We start from the raw sequence: 24,046 nt of genomic DNA, 5'->3' as shown, positions 1-24,046 counted from the left end.
AACAGTTTAAAACAATAAAATTCTACAATAAAAACGTTTCTAAAATATCCTAACCCACCCCAAATGCCTGCCTGAACAACCACATTTTTAATGCACAGCAGAAGCTCATTAAAGAGGGGGCATGGTGGAGTTCCCTAGGGAGGGAGTTCCACAGAGTGGGGGCCACCAAGGAAAGGCCCTCTCCCTCGTCCCCACCAGTCTAGCTGTCCTGGCTGATGGGACAGAGAGAAGGCCATCCGAGGCTGATCTTGTTAAGCGGCCTGTCTGGTGTTGCCAGAGGCGCTTCTTAAGACAGGCTGGGTCGGAACCATATAGGGTTTTAAAGGTCAAACCCAACACCTTGAATTTGGCCCGGAAAACAACTGGTAACCAGTGCAACTCCTTCGCACTAGAGTGATGTGATCTCGCCGGCAGCTGCCTTTAATCAGGCGAGCCGCCACGTTCTGTACCAGCTGCAATTTCCGAACCGTCTTCAAGGGTAACCCCACGTAGTGCATTACAGTAGTGTAAATGAGAGGAGACCAGGGCATGTACTGCCGATGGGAGCAGATGGTCGGGAAGGAAGGGGTGCAGCCGCCATATCAGATGGAGTTGATACAGCGCTGTCTGGCTCACAGCTGACACCTGAGTCTCCATGGACAGCTGGGAGTCCAAAATGACCCCCAGGCTGCGGACCTGGTCTTTCAAGGGTAGCCGTACCCCATTCAACACCAGGTCAACATCCCCCAGCCTCCTCTTGTCTCCCACCAAAAGTACCTCAGTCTTGTCAGGGTTCAGCTTCAGCTTATTCCTCCCCATCCAGCCACTCACCGTCTCCAGACATTTGGACAGGGATTCTACGGCCAACCTTGGTGAAGATTTGAACGAGAGGTAGAGCTGCGTGTCATCCGCATATTGATGACACCGCACCCCAAACCTCCTGATAATAGCCCCCAGCGGCTTCACATAGATGTTAAATAGCATCGGGGAGAGGATGGAACCCTGTGGCACCCCACAAGTGAGTGGCCACGGGTCTGAAACCTCCTCTCCCAGTGCTACCCTCTGGTACCTGCCAGAGAGGAAGGACCGGAACCACCACAATACAGTGTCTCCAATGCCCAACCCCTCCAGGCGGTCCAGGAGGATACTGTGGTCAGCGGTATCAAAAGCCGCTGAGAGGTCGAGGAGAACAAGGAAGGAGCATTCACCCCTATCCAGAGCCCTCCTCATATCATCCACCAAGGCGACCAAGGCCGTTTCTGTCCCATGCCCAAGCCTAAAGCCTGACTGAAATGGGTCTAGATAATCAGTTTCTTCCAAGTGTGCCTTCAACTGCACCGCCACCACCCGCTCAATCACCTTGCCCAAAAATGGCAGATTTGAGACTGGGCGAAAGTTGTTCAGAACTTGAGGATCCAAGGAGGGCTTCTTTAAGAGCGGTCTTATCACTGCCTCCTTGAGGGCTGATGGCATCACTCCCTCCTCAAGGGAGGCGTTCACTACCGCCCTGATCCCCTCACCCAGTCTCTCTCTGCAGCCCATAATGAGCCAAGATGGGCAAGGATCAAGTAAGCAGGTGGCCGGCCTTATAGATGAAAGCACCTTGTCCACTTCATCAGGAGGAAGAAGCTGGAACCGATCCCACAAAACCGGTTTGCCACAGGCCGCCTCTTGCTCACTAACTGTATCCACAGCGTGCGGAATAACACTCCTAATCTGATAAACTTTATCTGCAAAGTGCCTTGCCAAGGACTCACAGGAGGCCTTAGAATGCTCCAGTGGTTCCGGAGCCACAGGACCAACCAGGCTCCAGACCACTTGGAACAGCCTCCTGGGACAGCACTCTGCAGACGCAATAAAGGCAGCATAATATTCCTTTTTTGCTGCCTTCACCGCCACGTGATAGGCTGAAGATACAGCTCTAGCCCATGTCTGATCATCTTTGGAGCGAGACTTCCGCCACCGGAGCTCTAGCCGTCTCGCCTCCTGTTTCAGAGCTCGTAACCACGGATTGAACCATGGTGCAGTCCGAGCCCTGTTCAGGGGGAGAGGGCGTTTCGGAGCCACCAGACCTAATGCCCCAGTGATTGCGGCATTCCAGCCACCCACCAGGGTCTCGACCGAATGGCCGTTGGTGTGCCCCAGAGAATCCCCAAGTGCGTTCAGGAATCCATTCAGATCCATAAGACGCCTGGGGCGGACCATTTTAATGGGTCCTCCACCCCTGCGGAGGGGTTGTGGAACCGAGAAGTCCAACGTCACCAGATAGTGACCTGACCATGACAAGGGGGTGGTGGATATACCCCCGACTTCCAGATCACTCCCCACTTCTCCAGAAACAAACACAAGGTCTAGTGCATGACCGGCTACATGGGTGGGCCCAGTTAGAATATGGTGCAGCTCCCAGGAAGCCATGGTCTCCATGAAGTCCCGAGGTGCTCCTGTGAGGATGGCCTCTGAATGTACATTGAAGTCCCCCAACACCAATAAGTTAGGGGACTGTACATGCACATCAGAGACCACCTCAAGCACTTCAGCCAGGGAGTCAGTCGTGCAGCAGGGTGGATGGTACACAAGCAGAATCCCCAGACTGCCCTTCAGGCCCAACCTCCAGTACATGCACTCAGCAACCTTGGTCTCCCAGAGACAGGGTCTGGTGAAGACCAAGGACTCCTGGTAGATAACAGCCACTCCCCCTCCCCGATCCCCAGCCCTCGGCTGCTGTGCATACGAAAATCCGGCTGGACACATGGCCGCAAGGGTTGGAGCAGCAGCCTCGGCCAGCCAGGTCTCCGTAACACATGCCAGGTCTGCACCCTCATCCAGGATCATGTCATGGATGAGGGAGGTTTTCTGGGTAACAGACCTGGCATTGCAGAGCAGCAAACAAAGGCCAGAAGATGGAGTCATGCCTCCCCCAGCCATCCTTTGGCTCTGGACAGACCTAGAGCAGGGGACAGATACTACACATCTCTCCCTTGTTCCCCTTACCTGGCATGGCCTGCCCCTAGCCCTCCACCAGTGCCTGCCGCACAGCCTCAGTATGTTCTGGCCCCCAACACTCCCCCCACTGCCTCCATCAGGTGGACACATGCCCCCTCGCTCCCGCCTATCAGGCAGGCTACCCACCCCTAAAAACAGAACAAAATCCCCCAGAAATTAACAAAACAAAAAACAATTAAAAATCCCCTTAAAAATAATGTCAGGCAGGAGTCCACAGTAGTGATAGTGGTGGTGGCGGCAGCAGGCCCAGCAGCAGCAGGCACGCCTCTTCCCCAATGGTGGCAGCTTCTCCTGCAGACCCTGGCTCTCCCAGGCCACCTCAGCCAGCCAGCTTATGCAGCCCCTCCAGGAAGGGGCAGGTGGAAGCAGCACAGCTGGCTCAGTACCTGGGGGCCTGGTCCTGCAGGGACTGGCGGTCTGCCAGGCAGAAGTCCACAAGGAAGGCCTGGTGTTGGTGGTGGCGGTGGTGGTGGCAGCAGCAGGCCCAGCAGCAGCAGGCACTCTGTTTGTCATCTGTTATCATTTTGCCATCCTTATTTAATAGCTGAACCACCATTTCTTTCCTCTGTCTTTTACTATGCACGTAGCTGAAGAAAGCCTTTTTGTTGCTTTTAACCTCAGCTCGTTCTCAGCTTTAGCCTTCTTGATGCTATCCCTGCAGTTCTGTGCTACCTGCTTGTACTCATCCTTTGTTGCTTGGCCTTCCTTCCACTTCCTATATGTGTGCTTTTTTGTTTTCAGGTCATCTCTAAGCTTTTTGTGAAGCCACATTAGCTTCTTCTGTTGTCTTCCACCTTTTCTCCTTGTTGGAATTGTTTGTAATTGTGCCTTGAGAATTTCCTTTTTTAAAAGCTCCCACCCATCTTGGACTCCTTTTCTCGCTAGCATTGTTTGCCATGGGACCTTACTGATCATTGTTCTGAGTTTATTAAAATCAGCTTTCCTAAAATCCAGGGTACGCGTTTGACTACACTCGGCTTTTGCTTCCTTTAGAACCAAGAACTCAAGTATAAGATGGTCACTTTCCCCCAGAGTTCCTGTAACTGCTACTTTATCCACTAAGTCATCTCTGTTGGTTAGGATCAAGTCGAGGATAGCCAATCCTCTAATTCCTTTCTCTACTTTCTGTCAGAGGAAGTTATCCGACAGACGAGTCAGGAATTTCCTGGAGGGGCCATGTTTTGCAGATTGTCTCCCAACAAGTATCAGGGAAATTAAAGTCCCCCATTACTACTATATCATGCTTCCTTAAAACATTGGCTATTTGCTTTTCAAAAGTTTCATCCTCGTCTTCTCCTTGACTGGGTGGCTGGTAGTAGACTCCGACCATCAGGTTTCTTTTATTCTTTGCTCCATTTATTTTGGTCCAGATGCTCTCGATGGGGCTACCAAGCTCATCCTCCTGTATTTCTGCGCAGAGCTATGTATTTTTCACATACAGTGCAACCCCACCCCCTTTTCTGTTTCTCCTGTTCTTTTTGAACAAGTTATATCCTTCAATTGCTGTATTCCAGTCATGAGAGTCATCCCACCAAGTCTCAGTTATACCTATCAAGTCATAATTTCCCTCTTGTATTAAGAGTTCAAGTTCGTTCTGTTTGTTTCCCATACTCTGGGCATTAGTATATAGACATCGAAGACCATGTGCTTCATAGTCTGGCTTTCTTCCTACATGTGTCTGAAGACTATTATTGGGTGCTATTACAGCTGTTCTCTCCATTGTGGTGCATGAGCCTTCGTCCACTGTTATCCCCAACTTTACATCTCCCTTCCCCGTAGGATTCAGTTTAAAGCCCTCCTGATGAAGTTCTTCATGCTGTGGCCAAACACATGCTTCCCAGCCTTTGTGAGGTGCACCTCATCCCTTGCCAACAGCGCATCTTCCAGGAAGTAAAGCTGTGGCCCCAGAATCCAAATCTCTTGCACCGGCACCACCTTCGTAGCCAGTCATTCACCCGGAGTATTTCCCTTTCCCTTTCTATCCCTCTTCTAACTAATGGAAGGATGGATGAGAAAATTATCTGGGCCCCAAAGTTCTTGAGTTTCCTTCCCAAAGCTTCAAAGTCTGATGTGATTTCTTTGTAGCTCTGCTTGGCAGTATCGTTTGTTCCCACATGGATGAGAGAAAGGGATACCTGTCAGTGGGCTTTATGAGTGCAAGCAACCTTTCAGTCACGTCGCGACATACTTGAGTCTCGATCCTACACAGCAAGAAGTCTCCCACCACTACTACTACTACTCTTCTCTTCTTATTGTTGTAGGTCTGGGTTTCATCTCCTCTGCTTGACTGACCTTCAGCCTCTTGCTCACTCTCATGCAAGTTCCCCTGTAATTCTTCCTCTGCAGGCTGTCCTCCAGTCTCATCCCGGATCTCACCCTCCGACATCGATGCAATCAGAACCAGATCCTATGTCAGAACTGAGGCAGCCATTGGTACTGGAGAAAGTAGCATTGGTTTAGGAGCAGGAGCTGCAATCAGGAGAGGTGATCGTGGGTGATCCTGTGGCATTGGTGGAATGGGTGGCACAATCGAAACTGATGATCACCATCAAACCCGTGCTAGCTCAGCTGACTTTTTTGAAGTCGTCTTCTTTTTAGGTTCAGAAGATGGGACAGCAGCAGGTTTTGAGGCTTTGACCATTTTTGTAAGCTTGTTACCCAACGAAAGTGCCAACAACCGCCCGAGCGTGGGTGGATCCTGTCTGCTCAGACTCATGCCTTGAAATTTGAGCAAGATGCTGAGGGGATTCCAGCCCCGGCACTTGTACAAGCACAACAGAAATGTCCTCAGTAGGACTACGAGAAAGCTGAGCAATCATTTTCTTAGGCTCCTCTACAGCCTCCAGCGCCTTCTGCTGCAAGATGGCTCATAGGCGATCAGACAGCTTTCGCCAAGCCTCTTCGGTAAATGGTTGGCAGTGCAGCCAAGATTCTACAACGTGCTCCTCTCCCAAGCAAAAAAGGCAAAGTGAATGTCTGGCCATAGGCAGTAACTTGCTCCTGCAACAGACAAACTTACAAAATGGTGTTCTGAGGGCCATATATCTGTCAGGCGATTGCTAGATTCGAAACAAAAGAAAACAATATAATGCCAGAAGAGACAGATAGAAACAACAGACAAGATAAAAAAGAATAAAACCTCAATACAATAAAGACATTTTCAGCCAAGCTGAACATGGAGAAGTTCCTTCATGAGGCTACCACGATGGTGGTCGAAAGACAACTGGGGGACTAAGTGGGAACCCACTAGGGACATATGCACTGGGATGGTGGGGGAAGGGTTCCCGCCAAAACTCCTCAGCTTTAGAAGCTTCCCGAATCAAAGCACCATGCAGGTGCACAGCCCATATGTGTGATGCACAGAGATCACGAAGAACCACCTTAGGATTGTGCATTCCCTTCTTCTTCTGAACACCATGATTCCTTCCCCAGTCCTGGTTTGAGGCAAACTTGGTCTGCAGGACAAGGGCAACCAGAGTTTGCTGGTTTGGATGAAGCTTGGATCTGACAAGGAAACAGGTGTGTGAAGTAGGAGACAGCACACATTCCTGAGATTCCTCGCTGCTCATTAATGTAATGCTAAACCATGATTTGGTATTATGTCTGAGCCATCTCAATATCATGATCACATTATCACCTAAACAAAAATTTGTGACAATAATGTGACAAGGACATAACAGCCATATATAGCCCCCGACCCCCCAACCCAACCATTGCAGTTTGGTTAACAGAAAGATTCTACAGTCAATTCTATTTTTAAAAAGAGGCACATTGTAAAATATGAGCAGCAAAGTTGTCAAGATTGACAAAGACTACTGCACAAAACTGAAAAAGAAGACAACTGTAGGTGACGACATATTGTTCAGGATTATAAAATTTCTGTGAAGAGCTCCAAAAGGAACCACTCCAAACTAAGGAAAAGGACAACAGATTGGCATATAAGATTCAGTTTTAAGGTGATTTACACCGGGGCAAAAGAACAAAAATAAAAATCTAAACTTCATATATACAGTAATCGGGTCTAACTGTGTTTTAACTATCCCAGAGAGAAATTAAAATCACAGGAGAAAGGTCACTGAAATTGCGTCAGTGTGCTAAAATAGTGAAAAAGGAGAACTCCATGTAAGGAATTATAAAGAAAACCACTAAAAATAGCACAAATATCATATATAAATGTATGGTGTGGTCACATTTAAAATACTGTGCATAGTTCTTGTTGCTCCACCTCAACCAAGTTTACAAAGAGTTGGAGAAGGTGCAGAGGAAGAAAGCAGTTGAGTGTGTTGGAGCATTACACAACAAAGGAAGGTTCAAGAAATTGGGACTTTTTAGACTGGAGAAGTCGTCATTTTTAAAAAGTGCAAATAATGTGAAGAACGGTTCTCTCTCAAACCTTGGAATTCTAGTACATCCAGTGAAATTGGTTGGCTTCCATTTTGGACCAAAAAGATGGATTTCTTCACACAAGAGATAATTAATTTAGGGAGGCGTTAGCCACTAGCTTAAGTTAGCTTTAAGAGTAGGGTTAGATAAATTCACGGAGGATTGTTCTATCAACGACTGTTAACCATGATGGCTAAAATAGAAATGTCATGTTCAAAGACAGTATCCCAGGGGCAAACAGAGGATAACTCTATTATGATTTGTTTGTGAGCCAGCATCTATACTGGCTACCCTTGGAAATAAAAGTGTTGAACAAAATGAACCTTTGGCTTGACTCAGCAAGGCAATTCTGTTCTTAAGCTGCATGGTTATTTTAAATTGCAACAAGTATCTTTCTTCAACTAAACCCAAATGCTACTGTTTATAAGAACAGTGAAATACATAGGGTTGATTCGGACATAATGCCAAGCTATTGCTTTGAGCAATACTTTGCTTTGAGCAAAACCCCAGCAACATTGCTGCTCCCACACCAACATCAGCAGTACAACAACAGCAATGCTGGCTGCTTTGAAGTTCACTGGGGGGGAGAGGTTTAGCTTCCCTCCCCCCCACTCCCAGAGACCACGATCAATGGGGCAGGGGGGAGAATGGTGGTGGGAGTATGGGGGCTGTACAACAGGCATCCTGGGGCCAAATGCAGCCCACAAGTTGTTCACCCGTGATTGAGATACTCATATCAGGAACGCAAGGTTAGTGTTCATGTTTAGACGATGATAAATTTTCATAGTACAATATTGGTCTTATGAAGTGTGTCGATTCAGGAAAAGCGGAGGGCGGGGGAGATTGAGTCCCACCAAGCCAGAGTAAGAAGGTGGGAAGGGGCCTCTAGCCCCTACCTAACAGAGGGGCTTTTTGCCATGATCAGGTGGACTGGGACATCTTTTGGGACAGAGCCTGGCTACCCGGTTTTGATGAGTAGATCACATAAAGGGTTTGGGATAGCTCAATGGTGAGTAGGAGGCAAGCTTGTTGGTGCAAAATAGAGGCTATTTCTCCTCTCTCCCTGCTAGACAGAATGATTAAAAAGAGTTTGCTGGCTGAGGTGGCAAGTGGGGTGGTCTGTATGCAGAGTGAGGGCAAGTGTGAAATGGCACAACTCAGCCATTTTGACAGGTAAAATGGAATCTTAAGATGAGAGGCTCTTAGCTTAAGCTACCTTTCACCACAATTATATGTTATGATTTCCCTTCCCATCAAACAATAGTTTTCTGCAAACTATAGTTTTCTGTTACATCTGAACCAGGCACACCAGTTTACCCAAAAACTAAGATGCTAAACTTATTTCAAACTGTTGTTTGTCACTAAATGATAAGGGAGAGGTGGGAAAATAAGAGCAAGCAGAGAGAACGGAAGGGGAAGAGTAAGTACAAGCATACGGCTTATTCACATTAGCAAACCATGGCTTGGCATTACATCGTATCCAACTCACATTATAGAAGACAGCTTTACAGTCTAATATGTTTATGTTCAATACCATTTTTTCTTAATAATTTTCTATTTTCATACTTCGAGGGTTTCCTCTTCCACGTCCTCTTCCCCTGCCTCTCCCTCTTCCTCTGTAAAATCCTCGAACGCTGCCACCTTCACTTCTCACACTAGAGACTTCATCATGATCATCTCGTTTTTCCCTATCCCGTCGCCAGCCTTTTGGAAACAGAAGAAGTGTACATTCCTGCAGTTACACAACTGAAGTTTTAAAATGCAGATGTCAACATGTAAGACACAAATCAGTTGAATTTTAAGTGACATACTAGTTCTTGTCTCATTGCGTCTGTTGTTGTGAGGCCCAAGTTTGTTAGTTTCTGGTTGAGATCTTGAACTGTTCCGAGATCCTGGTCTATCTTGGTTATCTGGTTTCATATCATCTAAATGAAGTGGCACCCATTTGTGCTTGTTACCTTCAAGAGTAAAATATAGAACTATAATGCTGTTAAGAATACCCATTGACTATATAAAATATAATACAATTATTTCTTAAATATTAGTTGCAATGACTTAAATTCATGTATTTATCAATTTAAAAAATAGCAGCAAATATCACAGACTGCCTTTCTACCCAAAAAAATAAGTCCTCCACATGCCAGAAATTGCTTCCCATCCTGTCCACAGTGAAAATCCCAGTCACAGACTCTTGAGAGAACACTTTGGCATTTTGGACAACACTTTAGAAGATGATTTTCCATGTCACCTGGATTTCATTACCAAGGATATTTATAAAGACTTCTTGGATTATCAAATTCTAGTTAGAATGAACTACCAGTCTCTATCAATGTCTGCTACAACATCCCACGTGAAACAGAACATATGAATTATTTTCAGTTCAAAAGCTTTTTACAATGTCTACAAACACAATCTCTTGCATTAAAAAAGCCATCATTTGTACATATGAACAACTGTTCAACAATCCAATCACAACAGAGTAACTTGCATTTCAGGTATTTGGCAATTAAGAAAAAGGAACTTATCCCCCTTTCTGCTACAATATAAGCTCTAACTTCCCTGTGGCAATGGGATTCGTACTGCAGGTGAATGATTGTTATCCCATGCTCTTTCAGATTACATGAAAGGCCTGTACTGTGAATCTATACTAGAAGTGTAGGGGAGAATGTTAATAAGGGCGCAATCCTATGCATATTTACAGCTCTCAGCATGCCCCAGCCAGGGAATGCTGGAAGTTGTAGGACCTTTTTCTGTCTAAATATACATAGGATTGCACTCTAAAAGTGTCAGAAATAGAGAGTACAAATATAGAACACTGCTCCATTCTTCAAACACAGCTCACATACCTAAAGATACAAATAACATTAATATCCAGACCAACCTTTTTTCCTCTGATTGTTAATCTGAGCCTCATCTTCACTAACATTTTCTCCAGGAATATCTGGATTTATTTCCAAGTTGTCCTTGATTTTGTTATTACTCTTCCTTTCATTCTTCTCTTCTTTCTCCTTCTTGATCGGAGTTTTCTTATTTTGATTAGTTGTATTTTTACACTATAACACAAGAGTAAAAATGTTAAAGCTGAATTCTCAGCTTCTTCAAATATTTAGGCTATTTTTTCAAATTTGAGCATGATACAAAATAGATGTTTTGGTCCAACATTCCTCCCCCACTACCAAAGGACTGACCAGACGATTTATGCACATGGGAAGTAGCAGGATCACAGTGGCAAGCCTTGGTCCCAACTTATGCATGTTTATGGTACAGTTGGGGTGAGACTTCCTGCCACAATCCCACTTCCCCACCATACAAATTCATTGTATGTGCAAGTCCTGGATTAGTACCTAAATGCAGTAATGGGTTGGATGAGGGCCAATAAATTGAAATTGAATCCTGGAAAGACAGAAGCCCTGCGTATGCATGGTTCCCAGGTCTGGGAGATAGGCTCATTGGTGCAATCCCATCCAGAACAGGCAAAGGAGAAAATACACCTACAGAGTCTCCTGCAAATGGCTCAATCTCTTCAACCTCTCAAAACTTGGATAACAAGCAAAGACTTTGTGGGTAGTCCTTCATAAAATAAGGAACCTGTAAGGTTTGGTGATCTTCAGACAAATATGTACTTTGAGTTTATATATAGAGACAAACCTATTACACTGCCCAATGTTAACACCGTTGTATCTAGTACATTCTAAATATGCTTAATTTTCCTGTCTTTTTGCGGGCCTTGGACTCTTGAAATGTCACACTTTTATTGCAGTATATAAACATAGTATTAAAATAACTGGAAAAATATGATAATGCTTTATCCTTCCCTACTCCCTTCTTCACATTCTTTCACCTCTGTAATATCTTTCTTTGGAGGCAACTCACAGAAAGACTTAGCTGGTATTTCCGCAAACCTTACAGGACCCCTTCCAGCTAAACAGTGGCAGCTCCCACTGTAAGCCACTTTTATGTAGGTAAGCTGCAGACACACAGATCAGTTGTTATTATTGCAAGCCACTCTGACAAGGAACTCCATGGGTGGAGTAGGTTTGCTGCAGCAGTGATGGGTGGTCCATGTATCTTCCCCTCTCCAACAAATTCTGGGGACACAGCCCAGCCTAAAACAGTATCTGCTTTTTACACGTCCCTGAGTAGTGATAATTATCTCTTTAAAGTTTATAGGCTGTACTGCACTGGGGGAGGGGAGGAAACGGGATCAAATTGCCCCAAATTATTTTTCTGAAAGCCTTGCCCTTCTTGGCTTATCATATCTAATTGTAAGGGGATGTCCAGCTGCATCCAAAAGGTTGCAAAATCCTGTTTGAGACAGGGGGCAGTACCAGCCTCTTTTAAAGAAGCAGTGATTAGGCCACTCCTGGACCCTGAAGATGAAAACAACTATAGGCCAGTTGCCAATGGCCCCAGGGTGCTCAAGTGAGTGAGCACTGATGAACTCTAGGCACTCCTGGAAGAAACTGACTTTCTGGATCCATTTCAGTCCAGCCCGAGGCTAGTTTTGGAACAGAAATTGCCTTGGTGTCCTGTGGGATGATCTATGCCAAGAGAGCAACAGGGGGAGTGAGACCCTATTAATTCTCGGATCTCTCAGTGGCTTTCGATACCATTGACCATGGTATCCTTCTGGATAGGCTGTCTGAATTGGAATGAGAAGGAACTATACTGCAGTGGTTCCACTCCTACATGGATGGCCACTTCCAGAAGGAAGTGCTGTTCTCCCTGTGGTACTTATAGTACTGGGTTCTGCTATCTGCATTGGCTGCCAGACTATTTCCAGTCCCAATACAAAGTGATGGTTTTAACCTTTAAAACTGTGAATGGTTTAGGGCCAGGTTACCCAAAGGAGCCCATATTTATCTATTTGGATCCTCAGGTCATCATTGGAGGCCAATCTCCATATGCCCCCACCAAATGAGGCAAGGCAGATGGCTACAAGAGGATCTTTTCAGTGGTGGCACTCCATCTGTAAAATGTCTCTCCCAGACAGGCTCACCTAGCTCCTACATTAAGGTCGCATTGTCCCAGTCATTATAGGAACCATTTTTAGTGCTTTCAGATAATTATTCCTGCTGCTGGATTTACATTTGGTTTTATTACGTGCCGCTAGTATTTGTATCCTGTTTTTCTCTAACTTGTTTTGTCATTGTTTTATTATTATATTTTATTATAAAAATGGTATTTTATTATAAAATACAAAACAATAATAACCCAGAAGATTTCACTTACACGGCAGTTTTAAAATAAAATTAATTAATTAATTACTGGTTGCCCTTCTTGATACTTTAAAAAGTGATCTTGGACATTTGCATACAGAGTGAAGGCTGCTGTCAGTAAATAGATCTGTCTTGTACAAACCAAGTATGCTTTCAAAGTAAACAAAACATTATATGCACCAATTATTTCTATTCCATTTCATTTATACTGTGTTTTGCAAAGGTCACAATATGAAATTATTTTATATGGTGCAGAAAAAAAGAAAGCCATCTACAAATAATTAAATTTTGTCATTGCAGTTTTAAGCTTCAAGGAAATAAGCTTTTCTTCATCATAAAGTAGGCTTGCACGCAGTTATGAACTGACACTTATTCAGCTGTTGCTCACCGCATCTCCTGTTAGCTCCCAGCTGCTACCACCATGAGCCTAAACTTATTGCTTGCCCCAGCCCTTTAAGATGGAAGAAACCATGGTGCTGTTGTCAACTGGGGAAAGAACACTATGGTGGCAGTGCAAAGGCAGGAGGAAATGAGACACACTGGCAAAATGGTGAGAAGAGCCAAGTACAATATGTTCTTTCTCTGCTAGCTTAGGGCCAAGTGACGCCTGCCACAGGGAAGTGGTGAACTGCACCACTGCTGTAAATAAATGTTAGAAGTGTACTTACTTCAGAGTTTGCAATTTCACTTGGTGTTGGCCAATTTGTTGCATCACTGAAGTAATTTGCCTGCAATGATAACGAAAGCAATTTATTGTCCAGATTCATTAGTTTAAGAGCAAACAGTCAAGTGTCCACATTTGACAATGGGATTGTGCTATAGTTTTATAAGCCGCTAGATACACAATACAATCCACTGACAAATTTTCTTGAGTTCTCACAAAACCTGATTAACAAAACAGCAAGGGAACAAAAGCAAACACAGCAAGCTGCTCCACAATTCCTAATCCCAGCACGCGCACCCCCCCACCCCCAGTGCATAGCCAGAACTACCACCTCTCTCAGCACTTCTTTGGTCCACAGGCTGTTTGGTAACCTAAGAATCCGAGACACACACACACACACACACACACACGCACCCCCGCAGGTTTGAGCTTGCATAGCTTGGCTGGGTTCACACAACATGACAAGTCAGAGTGTGGGATGGGCGTGGGTTGGGTACGGGTTGTCACACTGAGCTGTGGGTTGTTGCTGAATTGTAGGTTGCTCTGTTGTGTGAATCCAGCCGTATGGGTTAACCATGAACAACCCACGAAGACAACCCATGAAGACAACCCATGGTTTGTTGCTGAGCTGTGAGTTGTTCTGGTTAACAAAGCATGGTTTGTTAGAGTGGCTGAGTTCGCACAACACAACAACCCACAATTCACCAACAACCCACGCTGAACCTGTACTCTGACTTGTCATGCTGTGTGAACCAGGTCATTATATGACTGAAAAGATTAGTGTTGGACAAATGGAAACAGCATGTAAAAAGAAGCACAGTTTAGATTTGTTTTGATTCTCATTGTTTCTAATCCACACACCTTTTTTTGGCCTGGATAGGGTCAGCTTTTTCAAGTTTGACAGTAATAGTATACTGCTACTCACATAGTAACTATAACAAAGCAGCCAAGTTCATAAAATCATATGCAGATCTGAATTACATACAATATAAATGTTAAATAAATGTAATTTTCCTGCTTGTCATATATTTCCAGTACAGCTCTTGGTAAGGAAAACCTTTCTATCCCAATGAAAAATTACATTCAGTCAATTCAATTGTTCTGCTTCTCAAGGTAACACCTATATTAGTGAATGGCTTGTTCAGTTCAACAGCCAGACCGAAAGCAGCTTTCAACAGACGAATCAGTAGGTACATTCCCTTTCTACAAAGCACAACCAATAAATGGTAAAAACCTACATTTAGATATGAAAAAAATATTTTATATAAGCCAGACACTAGCCATCTTCCTAAATTTGAGTAAGAAGATGTCTTATATGCTTTGCTTTAACTAAGCAATTAAGGGAGTGTCCCTATGCCTGCAGACAGCGTCGGGGGGGGGGCATAGGATAGCTCCATTTCCTGGACCAAGCTCCCCTCTCCCTCGTAACCAGTGTTGAGAGAACCACGCTAGCTACCTCTCCACGCTCAGAAAAAAGAGCGCCGGAGACGGGGAAAAGGGGGTGTTCCTGGGGTGGGGAGGGGATTAGGAAAGCTGAGATACGACGTATCCTATGGTTGCCCCAGCCTCCTTCCCTCCCCCTCCGAGGTGCTGCCGCTAGACAGGCAAAATCTCCCATCTAGCAGAAATGCAGGACAGCTGGACCTCGGAGGCGAAGATCACCTCCACTGTTCTCCTGCCCTGCACTGGATACTCGGCAGCTTCTGAGTTTGGAGGCTGCTGGGAGTCCACATAGGGTTGCACCCTAAAATAATTAGGGTAATCCCAATATGGTTCATGCTTTTTAGTCTTTTATATATTAAAAAAGTCAGCTCTGCACATATATGAGCTATTTGAAGTAAAAAAGGTGTTGTTCTGGATAAAGCACGTCACACTTAGTAAACATACAAATACAGGGTTTCATGTACATTAATAAGTTAAATAACTGGAATCCCAATTAAAAGAACGTAAAACTGTTTTTGCCTGCCTCCCAATACACACCTTACTGGATTTCTTTATCTTCGATTTCCCAGCCTTTATGACTTTAGCAGAACTCTGAAATTCTAAAAAGAAAAATAGAGATAAATTATTGGAGTAAACGAAGGTTTTTTGCAGAACTTAAATCAGGCATGAGAAACCTTCCCTGGCTTGTGGGCCAGATAAGGCTCAATGGGGTTCCCCATCCTGCCCACCAAATTCTTACTCAGACTCTGCCCCCTCTGCTAGGCCCTACACCCTCCCTAGGCAAAATGTCTTATCATGATCCCCTTTCTCAGCACTAGGCAGGGGACATACCCCACTCAGCTGATCTTCATGGATCAGCTGAAGAGATGGGACTGCAAAAGGTGTAAATGGAGGGGGGGTGAGAGAGAGAATGAATGGTGTGAATGGAGCGTGTGAATGGTGAGAGTGGGGTGGCTACACCCACTTCCAGGTCTATCCACATCCATTGCTGGCACTTTCTGGGGGCAATCCAGTCTTTAGGCTGGAAAAGGTTCCCCATCCCTGAATTTAAAGCATTATAAACTCTACTTCAGTATGCGTTCTCAAACGTGTTCAAGCACAAGGAACAGCAAATTAGTCCCCACATAGTGCAACTGATTTTTAAATAAACTGGTTTAATAACATGCTTAAAAATCCACATTTTCTTAGCAAATCTAAAGTATATTGCGAAGTGTGTTCATAAATACTGCTAATAACCAGGTAAGATGCCAAAGTCTTTACAAACATCAACATACACTTTACTAAATTAGAAGCTTAAGAATGTAACCCTATACATACTTACCTAGGTTTAAGTGTAACTGATTTCAGTAGCGCTTACTTCTGAGTAGACATACATAGGGTTGTAGTAAAATAGGATAACTGACACCCCACAGAGAATGTCACCTAGAGAATGTATTTTATGAAGTGTTTTTATAAATGTAGCTAATAAACACATTACAAAACTATAGATGACTAGTAATCTCAATTCATGGCAGCTTTAAATGGTGATTTTTTTGGAAACAGCATAGGTAAAAAAAACAAGTTGCATCCAGAAAAACATGCATGGAATCAAGGGTGGTGGAATGTGACTTCAATCCTTTGAAAAGAACCTTCTAAGATTTGGGGGACCCTGCTGAATAGGGTAATCTGTGGTACCGGGGGGCGGGTTGAGGGGCAATCCTGAAAATCAAGCAAAGCCAGCTCCCTCCTCCAGCAGGGACCCTGATCCCCAGAAGATGTTTTTCAGGGTGTGGGGGGCTGCCAGAAGGAGGAGGGGTGGGAAAGTCACATTCTGCCATCTCCCTTCAACCTAAACTTTGCTGCATCTAACTCATTATTTCCATATCCAGGAACTGTTTATAACATGTAAGTTGTCATTTAGTGTTTCAAACATATGCAGTGCAAAGCATGCTCCTGTTTCTATTAAAGTGTGGTACCCTAGTTATCAGCGTACACACAAGTAGTACATAGTAATAATATCGATCTTTGATTGTATGCAATTTTAATTTGTTTTCTTCTTGCCATAAGCCACTTTGGAAAGTTGGTTATAGAGCAGCATATAAAAACAATAACCAAATAAATACTGAAGTGTACATTTGAATTTCAGTCCCATCTTCTAGAAGAAGTTTCCATTTTGAGGGTCAATTCTGCAAACTAAGCCTGAAACAATCCGTGAAGTTTATTTTCTGCACACCTAAGATTGGCTCCAAGACAAGACATGGTAATACATTTTATCCAGTGAAATCAATCTCAATAAATCCTTAAATCCTTGTATCTGCTTCTGTAATTCTGAATTGTTCTTCTGATGAATTTTATGTATTTGTATTATTATTTAAACTGTACAATGTCCTGGGAGCCTTGTACAGAAGGGTGATCTATAAATTCACTAAATAATAACTTAATTGTTATACTGATTGTTATATCAACACAACGAACACTAGTATTCATCATCTTCTTTTGCTTGGGCTGGAGGTGTATGTTACAGCTACTCATCACAGAAGTGTTTTATTTCTTTTATAATTGATCTCACTCTTCCCAAGGGAGCTCAAGTTGCAGGATGGATAAAAATCACTATTTTAAAAAAAACAGATTTTAAAAATGTAATAGTTTTAAATTTTAAAATAAATAAATAAAAAACAATACATTTATCTTTTAAAAAATAACAGTTACAATTAAATGTAATCACAAACATGCTAGACCAACACAATACCATGACAGTCCCATAAAAATGAATTAATGGCTCTGTCACAACCACACACATTGAATTACCTACCAGTCAAACATGGGCATTCATTTCAGTTTTTCCTCTCATAAAAATGGCTCTGTGCAGTCTAACAACCAGTTTTTGCTATTTTGAATGTTCTGGACTTTGCCAAAGCTCAATGGTAGAGCACATCTTTTGCATCCAGAAGTTTCCAGGTTAATCCCTGGCATCTCTAGGTAAGGCTAGGAAAGAATCCTGCCTGGAATCCTGGAGAGCTGCTGCCAGTCAGTGTCAGCAATACTGGGTTGGATGGACCACTAGTCTGACTCAGGGTATAGCAGCTTACTATGTTTCTCTAACTGAAGTCACATGTGCAAAGGCACAAGCTGAATAGGACTGTTATTGTTATATGCTTACATAAAGAGCTGGGCCAAGTGAGGCAGAGGAATTGTTTAGGACTGAGAGACAATATAAGAAAGGACAATTGGAGGCAGAGTGGAAAGGAACAGTAGAGTGAACTGGAAAGAAAAAGGTAAGATCTTATTGGAAGACACAGCTTCCAATTCCTATATTCTCCCACACTTCTGCCACAGAAAAAACTCATGGCTTCTGGGCATAAGAGAAACACTATCTAGGAATATATACTCCTTGATGATCTAAAATGCTGTGCTGAGTTGTAACTGAGGTGGAACATTTACACCATCATTCAAGAAATATGTGAAGAACTATCAGCAACAAACTTCATTTAAATCAGGGGTTTCTCTTATTGATTTAAATAATAATGTAAATTACCTGTATTTAAATCAATCCACCCTGTCGAACGGCATGCCTGGTTCTTTTTCCACACCCCATTTTATCCTCACAAAACCCCATGGGGCAAGTTAGATCAAGAGATAGTAATTGTCCAAAAGTCACCCAATGAGTTTCATGGTTGAACAGGAATTTGAACTGGGGTCTCTCTGATCCAAGTCCAACACAATCTACCATACCACACTAGGCCTCTTCTTTCATTATGGTAAATTTGAGGGTTAACTAATCCACAATCAATATGGCTATTTTTCAACAAACTAATTAGGCAAATTTTATCAAGTCTCACCAACCAGAACATTAGGTTACATGGGAATTAAAGAAGAACCAGTACTCACCTCCAAACATTAACATTGCCAACTAGCATTTTGATTTTATGCAAATTATATGGCCCTTCTTAAACACAGCTGGTCATGACATGTTTATTTAAGGACTTAGCTCTTTTGCTAAAAATAGCAAGGGAGGAGACATGTTGAAATAATTTATCAAAAGACTTGAGTTACGGTTTGACCATAAATCCAGCATGTCACAAGCATTCACTGAATTTGTATGTTTGTGAACAATGTTTTTTTAGTATTTAATAAACATCCTTAGACCAAATATATTCCATGTACAACTTACTAACAGCAAAAGATCACACTTCATGTAGATCATTTTGTGCTTTGATGGTGCAAGAAGATCTGATTGGATCTAGGTTTAGTCATAAACAATGGAACTTAGTCAGTCATAACTTGACCCATTGATTTAAATGAGTTTACTTTAAACTAAATCTGGATCCAACCCGCTAATTACAGTGCAATTATTCTGATCATTTATTGATCAGCTGAACTCACTTCCCAGAGACTACGCTTACAATCACAGCCTTGCTTTGGGGCAAACATGATTAGGATCAGGTTATTAGAGTCTTTAATAGTAATATTCATGTACAAAAGAGATTTGATTCATATACAAAAGAGGGAACCATAAGAACCCTAAAGAGCTAGAAATAGCCCCTAAAAATTGAGATCTTGGTTGCCTAATAGAAAGAGAAGCAAACCATACAGCACTTCTATAAATATCTGAATATATAGCTAGGTCTTGTCATCTACCAAAGCTCTCAAATTTTCATGATTTGTTCATGATTTTTGTTTTACTACGCGATGTGGGCAATTTTATTGCAATATTCTTGTGTGGCAGTCAAATTCAAATTATTTATTTACTGGCACACAACAGGATTAAATAGTTGTAAATGCCTCTTTCACCATGGCTAAGAAGTAAATCTACCCATAGTTTAGGAACATCAGAAGCTGCCTTATACCTAGTCAGACAATTGGTCCTTGTAGCTCAGTAGTGTCTTCACTGACAGCAGCTCTCCAGGGCTTCAGACAGATGTCTTCCCTATCTGGAGAAAAAAGGGATTGAAGCTGGGAGCTTTTGCATGCAAAGCATACATTCTACTACTGAGCTACAGCCCATCCCCAATGGGAGAATCTTTCTCTGACCGAAATAAAAAAATTCAAGTCTTTTAGGGTGCAATCCTATGGCCGGTAGTCAACAGCCAGACAGCCATAGGATCGGTCAGTTCTCAGGAACCGATCTAGGAGCCCGCGCTCTAAGGTCGGTTCTGGAAAACCAACCTCCACTCCCTCCCGCGCCACCTCGTAGGCACCGTGATTGACCCTGCACTCCGTGCTCAGAAGAGCAGTGTGGAGCAGGGAAAATGGGGCGTTCCCGGGGGCGGGGAGATCAGAAGTGCCAGTTTGACACTTCCTGTGTGTCGTCCAGCAGCCCCTTCCCACACTCCGAGGTCCTGTGGTTAGACAGCCAAAACAGGGCGGGAGCGCGGAGGACATCCACTCCTCACCACTCCTCCCACCCTGCACTGGATAGGCAGTCACCCTCGATATGATTACTCCCTTAGGGTGCAATCCTATCCAGATAGGAGGCTGTCTCTGAACTTGGAGGCAACCACTTATCCAATGTAGGGCAGGAGAAGCATGGAGGGGATAATTTCCTCCGCACTTCTGCCCTGCATTTTCAGCTAGACAGTCAATTTCAGCTGTCTAGCCACGGGAGGGTTGAGCGAGGGAGGAAGCTGCTGTATGACACATTGGATGTGTTGCATGACACACTGGATGTGTCGTACAGGCATGTCTGCCCTCCCCACCCCACCCCAGAACTCCCCCAGATATGCCCCTTTTCAGCCGCTCCGCACTCCTCTTGTGAGCGCGGAGGACGCGGCTGTTCCACGCTGCCTCCAAGGCAGTGCAGAAGGAGGGGGAGGTTGGTTCTCTGGGAACTGACTTCGGAGCGCAGGCTCCAAAGTCGGTTCCCGGAAAATAAGGTATCCTATGACCATCTAGCCACTGTCTAGCGGCCATAGGATTGCTCCCTTACAGTCCTATTTTTTCAAACCATGCCCAGAAAATAGTCAGAAGATGACTGATGCAGTTCTATTTCTGATGCTAAGCAAGTCTGATCCAAACTGGAGATCACTGGGAAATGTCATATACGCTGCTCCAAACATCTTGGAGGAAGGTTGGAATACATATATGAGCAACAATATGCTTCAGAGAGGAAATATGAAAGAACTAGCCCTGGGGGTATGAATGAAGTAAGTGAACTCAGTGGGGCATCTATGCTGAACATATATAGGATCTGGCTGAACAGCATCTATTAATTAACTTTGCAGACCAAATTACCTATTTAACAAAAAGGCCTAATTTATGTTAACTATCCTTTCATTTTCTCTTAACTGTTTTACTACCTTAAAACTCATTTTAATACAAAAGCTATCTGGGGCAAAAGTTAGGCTACAAAGCTAAACACATTTACCAAGGAGTAAGTCTATAAAAATTCAAATAAATTTATTCCTGATCAGGGCTGTCCTGGGGGAGGCAACTGGGGCAATTTGCCCTGGGCCCCCACAAGTAAGGTTTCCACCTGCCTCAGCTCCTGTGCATACCACTGGCCATAACCCTGCACATTGCTCACCAGAACCACATACACAGACAGGTCCTTGTAGGGGACAGTGGCAGGGTCCTCAAGATCACACCTGTCCCAGGATACATAAATCCTCTAAGCAGCCCTGCTCCTGATTGTGCTGTTAGTATGCCAATTTAATATAGCCAAATCCCAGGGCACTAACATAATAAACTCTATGATTTCCCATAGCATGACTATTGCTGCTCCTTGAATCACATATCATAATCATTCCTGTTATAAAGTGGCAGACTGTGATTTGTGATAGACAAAATCTATTTAATGTAAGAAACACATTAAAGTTTCTTACAAGACCACAAAGCATAGGCTACAGAGAAACACATGAGAATTACTACAATGGTTGATCGTCATCTGACAATGCAATCTTATACATGTCTACTCAGAAGTAAGTCCCACTGAGTTCAATGGGGATTGCTCCCAGGTAAGTGAGTATAGTATTGCAGCTTAAAAGCCATAATAGAAACATATTAGCACAAATATCTGTTTTAAAGAAATCAAAACACTGTCAGGCTTTTACTGAAATTATGGATACAAAAGCCAACAATGTTTTAAACCACTGAACTGAAATGATTTCAGAGCTTCGGATTGTATTGGTTCAGCCGTCCTTCCAGCCAATTGCTTAGTGAATTTGCTTCTATCAGCATACTCTCTCATGCACCCTAATCAATTATGAAGAGAAACTCTTGATTCAATAAAAATAAAATTAACTCAATTAACTCCACTGACAGAAAACTGAGGACACCTATGTAGTATTTCACGATTTCTTAAAGGTATGTTTTTCAAGTTTATTGAAATATTGTAGATACTGCAGACACTGTAGTGTTGACAAAACATGCATAGCAGCCAAACAAACAATAAAGGCTATTTCATGAATTACCAAATTGGCCTATTGCTTTGGAAAGTAAAATGTACTTAATACCATTATGTATAGAGCATATGTAATGATCCTAAATGTGCTTACAACTGCAGTGTACACACATGCACAATAGACACCGAAACAGCAATTTTATATGCAAGCAAGGATACTATTTCCTACACAGATGGTACCAGTACAGGATTCAGATATCAGACGAGCCAACTAACCAGCATCATACAAGAACAAAACAACAAAGAGAACCTAAGTTGATTTCTACGATAGCCATAGTGAGGGTGTTTCCCCCTCTCTGCAGGAGTCTTTCCCTCGCTCCCCTTAGGATCGATCTAGATGATCTATCAGGTATTTAACATTCCCACGATTAAATCGCCTTCCCACCCACCCCAAACATAAAATTGCCCGCTTTCACTTCCAGACGACGCCACCATCAACTGAGATCTAGCTCTTCTCAGCCGTTCCGCTCTCACCTTCCTTCTCATAAAACAACTCCAAGACAGGCCACACCCCTTCACGCTCATTTCCTAATCTGACCATGTATGCGACATATGAGAAAGTGCAAGCAGGATTCAAAGAACTCCCTGGCACCAGCTAGCTGGACAAGCAAGCACACGCCTTTCTCCAACGCCCGTGTCACTTGGGGTCGCCGCTGCGACCAGGAAAGGAGAGAGGGGAGCGCTGTAAAGAAACGCGAGGCCAAGCCGCCGCCGCGCCACCAGCAGCAGCGCGCCGGGCTCTTTTCTTCCCCCCCAGCAGACCAAAGCACTGCCCCCGGGCTTGACAACCTCCTCTGCCATCCCCCCTTCCTCACCCGGGTCCTGCGGAGCGAACTCGCTGCCGGCGGAAGCGCTGGAGGGGGATAAGCTACTGCCAGAGGCCTCGGGGAGAGGCTTCCAGCGGGTCCAGGGGTTCTCCTTGGGCGGGGGGGCCTCGACCCCGCGAGGCGGCGGCTGCTGCTGCTGCTGCCGCCCCCGCTTGTCGTCGCTGTCTTCGTCGTCGTCCTCTTGCTGTTGTAGCCCCTCACCAGAGCCGCTTTCCCGGAGGGCTTCGGTTACTCGGCCGGAAGGAAGCGGGAGCTGCTCCTGGTGGTTCTCTTCGGGCAACCGGGCCCCGCCACTACCTTTCTCCGCAGCCCGAAGCGGTGGCTGCGAGGCGGCCGCGGACATGCCGAGAGGGGGCCGCGCCGCGGTCCTGCGCGCCCCTCCCCCTCCGACGCTGGGGCGCTGCCGGGGAGAGAGCGAGAGCAGCGGGGAGGGGCAGCGGCGCGTCGCTACGCGGAGCTCCGCGCGGGGGGCCTGGCCCGCCCCACGGGGGCTGCGCCTGGCGGGGAAGCGGCCCCCCCGCCCGAACAGCGGCCTCCGGGGGCGGCGTCGCTCATTCGCCTCAGCGAGTAGTTCAACCGCCGCCCCGTGGCGGGGAGCAGAGGCGAGAGTCCGTGTCGCGCGCCGGGAAGAGTCGAGGGCTCCGGCTGAGGCGGGCTGCGCCAGCCGGGGAACAGCTTTCGTGGGCCTGGTGAAGACGTCCGGCAAGACCCCGTCACCGCTGTGGCGTGCGCGCTACCTCGCGCCGGGGGAGGGCGGGGAGAGAGAGTGAGGCGGGCGGGCGGGCGGGACAGCGCCCGGGGGGGAGTCAAAGGAGGGTGGGGAGAAGAGGGCGGCCCAAGGCGGTCGCTGCAATGAGGCGGAGCCGCCGAGCTCTTCGATGCGTTATGACATCACAACGGCGCGGAGCGAGGCCGCGTGCTTCTCTTCTTCGTTTCCTTCTCTGCCTTCCGCCCGGCCTGCTCCCGCTCGGGACGAGCCGGGTGGCCGTGGTCGTCGGGGCGGCGGGCGCTCGGGCGGCGGGCGCAGGGTACCGCCGGTATTGGGTAGCGTCGAGAGCCCCCGCACCAGGCGGGCGCAGAAATGCCCAATGCGGCGCGATAGCGGACAGGAATGTGGGGCTTGAAAGAACGTCAGAACGCAGCCCACATC

At 45.2% G+C, this 24,046-nt stretch overlaps 1 protein-coding gene across 3 annotated transcripts in view; it reads right to left on the bottom strand.

Moving 5' to 3' along the window:
• LARP1B (La ribonucleoprotein 1B) overlaps positions 1-23,651 on the bottom strand; it is a 71,834-nt gene extending 48,183 nt beyond the window's left edge. For 2 of the 3 annotated variants that reach the window (XM_084856016.1, XM_084856014.1), the window contains exons 1-6: positions 22,885-23,651; positions 15,229-15,290; positions 13,253-13,312; positions 10,247-10,418; positions 9,177-9,344; positions 8,932-9,069 (exon numbers count right to left, since the gene is read on the bottom strand). In XM_084856016.1, coding sequence (XP_084712142.1) covers positions 8,932-9,069; positions 9,177-9,344; positions 10,247-10,418; positions 13,253-13,312; positions 15,229-15,290; positions 22,885-23,239 — 955 coding nt within the window. In that variant the 5' untranslated portion in view covers positions 23,240-23,651. The remainder of the gene's footprint in view (positions 1-8,931; positions 9,070-9,176; positions 9,345-10,246; positions 10,419-13,252; positions 13,313-15,228; positions 15,291-22,884) is intronic. The other variant, XM_084856015.1, reaches the window with a different exon arrangement.
• Positions 23,652-24,046: the final 395 nt, after the last annotated feature.

Source organism: Heloderma suspectum, chromosome 5 (genome assembly GCF_057233095.1).
Source record: "Heloderma suspectum isolate Gila_16-S chromosome 5, 16-S_ref, whole genome shotgun sequence".
Lineage (NCBI taxonomy): Eukaryota > Metazoa > Chordata > Lepidosauria > Squamata > Helodermatidae > Heloderma > Heloderma suspectum.
This window is presented reverse-complemented; position numbering and strand designations above follow the sequence as displayed.